This window comes from Crocuta crocuta, unplaced genomic scaffold, assembly GCF_008692635.1.
Source record: "Crocuta crocuta isolate KB4526 unplaced genomic scaffold, BGI_CrCroc_1.0 scaffold588, whole genome shotgun sequence".
Lineage (NCBI taxonomy): Eukaryota > Metazoa > Chordata > Mammalia > Carnivora > Hyaenidae > Crocuta > Crocuta crocuta.
Window position 1 is genome coordinate 57,924 of NW_027532829.1, and position 6,909 is coordinate 64,832.

The window sequence follows — 6,909 nt, forward strand, 5'->3', positions numbered from 1 at the left end:
ATTAGCCGCATCTACATTTTCTACTGCTTGCCTCATCTAAACCCAGATATATATGAATACCACCCAAAATGAAACAAGACAAGGCACATTATGGTAAAGCTTCACTAATTTAAACTTCCCTAATTTGGAATCTGTGATAATTCAGACAAAAGCTGAGCTAGAGTTTACATCTGTGTAATCTGTAAAAATTAAAAAGTGAGTGTTAAGTGAATAGAAAACTACAAATGTATGCAAATACTAGACCCATATATATCTTTAACAAAATATAGTAAGATAAAAATCATTCTCATGGTCATTGAGATAAATCCTTAGGCCTTTACAAGACACTACTTTGATTAGCCTGATGCAAGTTCATTAATTTTAATTCAACAAATACTTATTAAACACCTACCATTGATTAGGCAATGGAGATAAGGAGGTAAATAAGACAGGATCTTGGTCTAGTGGTAGGAAACAGATACATAAAATACCAGTATAAAGCAGCATGGTTAGCAGCACATGATAGAAGCCTGTGCAAGTTCTAATTATAGCCCAAAGGGAGACATAATAGAACAGAGAAGGGAGTCACTGGATACATTACAAAGCAATAAGATTATATTGACCTTAGAGTAATAATCATATTTTTCACTATATTCAGATTGGCCTGATCCTCATTTTGTAGTAAATTGACGAGATTTTATCAAATGTCTTCTTAGGTTGGCCCACTGCTTTGTTTTCAGTAAGTATCCATTAATTCATTCGGTATTTCTTAAGTGCCTTCTTGTGCTAGGCACTCTACTAGGTACTTTGGATACAGATATCAATCATTCTAAGGCCCTGCCTTCCTGAAGCTTGAGTTTATATGAAGAAAAGTTATGTAAATACAGAAGTGCAATAAACTGTAATGGGTGCTGAATAAAATCATATAGTGGATAGAGTAGAGGCAAACCAGAGTGGCCAACTCTTCCTAGATGGAAACTGAGAAAAGCTAAGGTGAAATATTAAAGAAAGAGCAGGTGTTTGCAATATCAACAAGGGAAGGTCATTGCAGGCACAGGAAAATGGATGAGCAAAGGCCCTGAAGCACAAAATAGATGTGTGTATTTCAAACACTGCCCCAGTTCAGCATAGATTGGGGGAGGGAGAGGTGAGAGTGAGACATGCGACAGGGGAGAGAGATATGAATCATGGATCATGAGATCTATATATGTCCTTTATATGTGTCTATATATGTGTCACCATGAGATCATGGAGAACTATATATGTTGTGTGGCAGAGATGGACTTTATCCTATAAGCCAGGGAGAGCAACATAATTTGCTTTTGAGGATGGTCCCTCTGGAAATAGTGTGGAGGATGGATTGGGAGAGATGCTTGGAAGCAAGGAAATCAAGTAAGAGACCTAGGGTAATGACAGTAAGGAGAGAGGGAGGGGTATAGTCAAGGATATTTTTTAAAGCAAAATCAGCAGAATTTGGTGTCATATTGGATGTGGACACTGAGGGAAAGGGATAAGTCAAGAAAGATTCTCTGGTTTCTGGATTGGGTACCTGCATAGAAGGTACTGCATTCTCCAAGTTTGGGGATGCATCCGGAAGAGCAGGTTGGGGGTGGTGCAAGGGGTAGGAAGGAATGAGGGACTCAATTTGTTTTTGTTCTTTTTTTTTTTTAGTTGAAGTATCTTTAAGACATCTAAGTGGGGATGTCTGGTAGGCAGCTCAGTAAGAGAGATGTGAGGTAAAGATACATAATGGACAGTCATCAGTATCCAGGTAGAATGTATACAGTGGGGAAAATTGTGTGACAGATGTTTAAGAAATAGATAAAGGAAGAGAGTCCACAAAGTAGACAGAAGATAGTGTAGGCGGAAAAGTATGGGGAAAACCAAGAGACAAGGTCATGGGGGCCAAGGTTTTCAAGAAGAGAATAGTCAAAAGTTTCAGATGCAAGGCAAGGATGATGAAAATCAGGCAGAAAGCCAACTTGACCTCTTAGAAGCATCTGGCACTTAGAATATGTTCACACACTCCAGGTTTGTAAAAAATGTTAAGTCATTTCTCTCACTTCTGGATAAGTGAATGTACCTTTTTCAAGATGAATTATTATGAGTGGCACAAGATAATCCTCTATGAGGACTGTTAAAAGACCAATGGTTTATTGGGAAAAAAAACATGGGTTTTGATTCAAACAAATTTGCCTTTAAATCCCATCTCTGTCACTTTCTACTTGGGTGTCCATAGGCAAATTATTTGACCTCTCTAAGCCTCATTTTTTTCTGACCAGGGTTAAGATTAAAGTGAAATGAGCAAGGCTATTTGCCTTGAATGCAAAATTTAAGATGGCACCAAAAACAATTCTTGATTAAGGTAGATAATATCTTTAAAGAACAAAATATCAAAACTTTAAATAAAGGCAGGATCCAACTCTGCACTTGTGTAGCCCTGCCTCACTTGCCTCTTCCTAATTCTGGCCCTGTCAGATCCTGTGTTTAACATTTCACCTCACCCTTTTCCTGAGCATATAAAGAAACACAGCATGTTAGACATTCTTCCACCCTCACCCCATTTTCGGTTAAATCAGGGACTTTGAAAAAAATTAGGGGCGAGTTTCACCAGTAAGCAGCAGAAAACCATGGGCAGACCCAAATGGAGCAGAACATAGATGAGGGTTAGGGCACCTGGTGTTGGGGAAAAGTATGCCTGTTTCCTCTTGCTGTTAAACTAGATGCCACCTACCCACTCTCTCCCCCTCTCCTCTCTGGTGACGTTAGCAGAGCAACATTAGGGAAAGAAATCTAGACGTAAGAGCCTTTCTTAACACTTTTAAGTAAGGACCATTTCTAATTAACAACACAAAGTTTCCCAAGAGGCAGTTCCTAATCCTAAATGTAAGCTTCTGACATGATGAACACAGGAGGTAAGAAGAGTTTCTTATAGTCAAGTTCAGAGCCAAGACTTACAGACTGGCTGAGTGGCTTCTGGAAACAGTACTTTTTTGGCTAAGGCTAACCACCCATCATTCAAGAATAGATTCTTAACTATACCATTGTGGAATTTGTAGCCTTTGGCCAAACTCCAGGTCTTTAAATCAAGTTCCTATGACTTCAGCAGCTTTTTTTTCTTTTTTAAATGTTTATTTCTGAGAGAGAGAGACAGAGCACGAGTGGGGGAGGGGCAAAAAGAGAGAGAGACACACAGACTCTAAAGCAGGTTCCAGACTCTGAGCTGTCAGCACAGAGCCTGACATGGGGCTCAATCTCACAAACCATGAGATCATGACCTGAGCTGCAGTCACTTAATCAACTGAGCCACCCAGGCGCCCCTCGTGACCCTTTTTTGGTTACATTTGGTGTAACTCCTTATCACTTTTTCAGTTGTTTATCTAACTTCTTAAACTACAGCTGTGGATTTTTTTATGCAACTGTTGCTTGTTTATTTCCCTTCTTTTCTCCAGAGGAAACTGCAGGTCCATAGCCATTTCATCAAATCTTTAGTTCAAAGCTGAATAGGTACAGATAGCATCTGTTCTCCAGGACTCTAGACAGGGAGACTTTAATTTGTTAGAGAAGGGACTCAGCTTGGGTGGGGTCTTGACATTATAGGAAGCACTTTATTCTTTCTCCTGTGGAGTAGGATGGAGACATCAAAAGAATCCTTTATTGCCAGCCCCGTCAATGTTTGGTCTCGGCCACCTCATTTCTAACAATAGAAGGGCCACATGTCTGGGCCACATGTCTTGAGTCTATAGTAACTAGATCTCTAAAAACTTTAATTGTTCTGATAGTAAGAATAAAGAGAGTTGGGGGCGCCTGGGTGGCTTAGTCGGTTAAGCGTCCGACTTTCGCTTAGGTCATGATCTCGCGGTTCGTGGGTNAAAGAGAGTTGACCAAGTCACTCTCCCAAAAGGCTCTCACAGATCATTTTTTGGTCTGTTTCCTTTCCATTGCAATGACTATACTCTATAACCATAGTTTCCTTATTTGGNTTCCATGGGAAGCAATCATCCAGCAATACCCTTGGACTGAGATTTTTAAGATACGCTAAATTTCAATTTTAGTTTTGCCCCTAAATTGCTTGGAGAAAATTACTAGGTATTTTATTATCTGGGTTTCCTCTTTTATAAATTAAACTTTCAGTTTGGAGATTTAGTAAAAAATTATAGTATCATGGCATCAACCAAGGGACACAAACACACATTTCATTATTAATGAACCATACAATGAGAAGCCCATGTGTTTGTAAGCCACAAAGATTCTTTTGATGATAATAGCGATGAATCAAACAGGACCATTTTTATTGTATGAGAAAATATGATTCAGACATGAGTCAAAAGGATATGAAGCCTTTCTTTAGTCATAATTTTTTCTGTCATTTACTCTTCACAATATACTAGGGTCCATGATTTCATATTAATGACATTAAATTTGAACAGCTCAAAACTGTCTAATTACGAGGCATCAGAGTGGTTCAGTCAGTTAAGTGTCTGACTCTTGATTTCAGCTTGGGTCATGATCTCACAGTTTGTGAGATTTAGCCCCACTGACAGAACGGAGAGCCTTCTTGGAATTCTCTCTCTCCCTCTCTCTCTGACCCTCCCCTGCTCTCTCGCGCTCTCTCCCTCTCAAAAATATATAAACAAACATTTTTAAAAATCTGTCTAATTACATTCATCTTCTACTGCATTTAATAACTGGTCCAAGTCAACTTACAGGACAAAATGCGAACAGAGGCCAAGTGGTTTTGGTCCACTTCAGTACACTTATGCCAGTTAGGTAAAAGAAAAAGAAATGGCTAATCTACTGTGTACATCCATTTATATAAAGTTCAAAACTGGTAAAACTAACTTATATTGTTAGAATTCAGGAAAATAATTACTTTTGGGGAGGTAGTAGTTGGAAGGAGCCCTGAGGAGGGTTTCTGTGGAGCTTGTAATGGTCTGTTTCTTGATATAGGTGCTGGTTGCACAGGAGTATTCTGAAAATTCCTTGAGCTGTTCATCTACAGTAGGTGCACATTTAAGAATGCTATTCTTCACTAAAATTTACAGACAAAAAAACTATATGAAAGCCAAAGAGGGCACTGACAAAAATATTTTGGCTAAAATTCTCAGCCTGGTTGCTATCTTAGCCAGTAAAGGCTGTCTTAGACCATAACCACTGCAGAATGTACTGACTCAAGTATGATTTTCCTGCATCTCTGTAGGGGAAAAAAGCCATATGTGAATTATAGATTATTTCCTAAGTGCAATAGAAAGCTATCACATGGTTAATTGCCAAATATCCATGTGAAGGATAAACACATTTTAAACAATTCTATTTCCCACTGCCATATAGCACATACCTAAAGAGGAAGCTGGCAAACCTGGTCCTACTAACCAAACTGCATTTTATGTCAGAAGAATCTGACTTCAGCTGTTAAACAAAGGTAGCTCTGAAACAAGCACAGCTGTTAGCCATTGAGAGGATATAAGTTCCCTGGCATAAACTCCAATGTAGTTTAGTGTGGGATGGCTATCTGTATGAACTCAGCAAAGTCACTTCACATCTCAGGGTCAGTTTCCTCTCTGATGGAATAAAGGTACTGTATCACCTCAGAGAGCAGTCTAAGCATCAGTGAATTACTATCTTATTACCTAGCTGGAAAGCAATTAATGGCAGTGATTGGAAGCATAAAAGATTACCTAAGGACATTAAATAAACTGCCCAAACATATCTGGAGTGTTTCCCCAGGGTTATACAGGGAGAGGGTATTTGACTATAGATAAGCAAATCAATCAAATCAACAAACCTTCCCTATGAGGGAATGCAAAGAAGCAGAGAATTGCCCTGTTTTCTTTAGGGCCACAATCCTTTGGCTTCATTGTGACAGGAATTTGGTGTTTTCTTACCATTCTACATGGAGCCCCTTTTGATTACAGAATGGAACCACTGATAAAAAGAGCTGAATGCCAAATTTAGAGCAAGTCAACCATTTGTTTGTTCCCCATCACTACACAGGAAACTGCTTAGCAACATGTGTAAGTGCCGTCTCCCAATTTCAAGTGAATTAATGAAGGCATTTAGTCAAGGGAGTGATCAGTCATGTTGAATTCACGTGGGCTTTAGAGTACTCTATAATGACACTTGCTAAATCTGGAGGAGGTATGGGGCGACACACACCAAATGGGCAATTCAGAAAGACATCTGGAAGTTCTGCATGGAATCCACTATGCATTACCCAGCAGCAAGTGTGGAGTTTTCAATATTAGCTAATTGCATAAATGTCTGTTCACCAGGGCACATGAAAATAGCATCTTGTTCTTCTATATGCCTGATTTCAATCCCTTACACTGACCATTCAAATCAGTCATAATGTAGAATCCATGATCATCATTACTTCACCCAGAGCATTTCTTAAATACTCACTATAAGTAAACACTGTACTAGATGCTTTCGTATATAATCTCAATTAATATTTACAACAACTTTCTGAGGTAAAAATTATTATCCTCATTTTACAGATGAGGAAACTGAGACACCAAGAATGTCAGGACTCAAGCCCAAAGCTATCTGAGTGAAAGCCTGTGCTCCTTCCATTAACTTTTCCTGGTCTGCAGTATACAGGAAAGAAGTTCATAGCCATGTGTCTATTTGGTTCTTAGCAACAATTCTCCATGGAGGGGACAATACGTAAGTATAACACTAATGGTTTTAGAACAAGAAAAAAATAGTGGCAGAAAAAAAAGAAAACCAAAAATCTAAATTTGAAAAATTGGTTTCAAAGTAATGTATTGGTGCAGTTGAACTGTTACAAAAAAGAAGCAAGAATGTACCAGGTATTTTCAAGAATCAGTTGTAAGTTCTGACATCCAAAAAGGCAGTTGTGATCATTAATGACTCCTCTACTGTGAGTACTGAGTCATGGACTTGGTTTATATTCTCTGTTCCCACAAC

At 38.8% G+C, this 6,909-nt stretch overlaps 1 protein-coding gene across 1 annotated transcript in view; it reads right to left on the reverse strand.

Moving 5' to 3' along the window:
* Positions 1–6,909, reverse strand: part of TMEM35A (transmembrane protein 35A) — a 10,860-nt gene that overhangs the window by 1,151 nt on the left and 2,800 nt on the right. Inside the window, exons 2-3 of the mRNA XM_077745298.1 lie at positions 4,853–5,011; positions 169–179 (exon numbers count right to left, since the gene is read on the reverse strand). Coding sequence (XP_077601424.1) covers positions 169–179; positions 4,853–5,011 — 170 coding nt within the window. The remainder of the gene's footprint in view (positions 1–168; positions 180–4,852; positions 5,012–6,909) is intronic.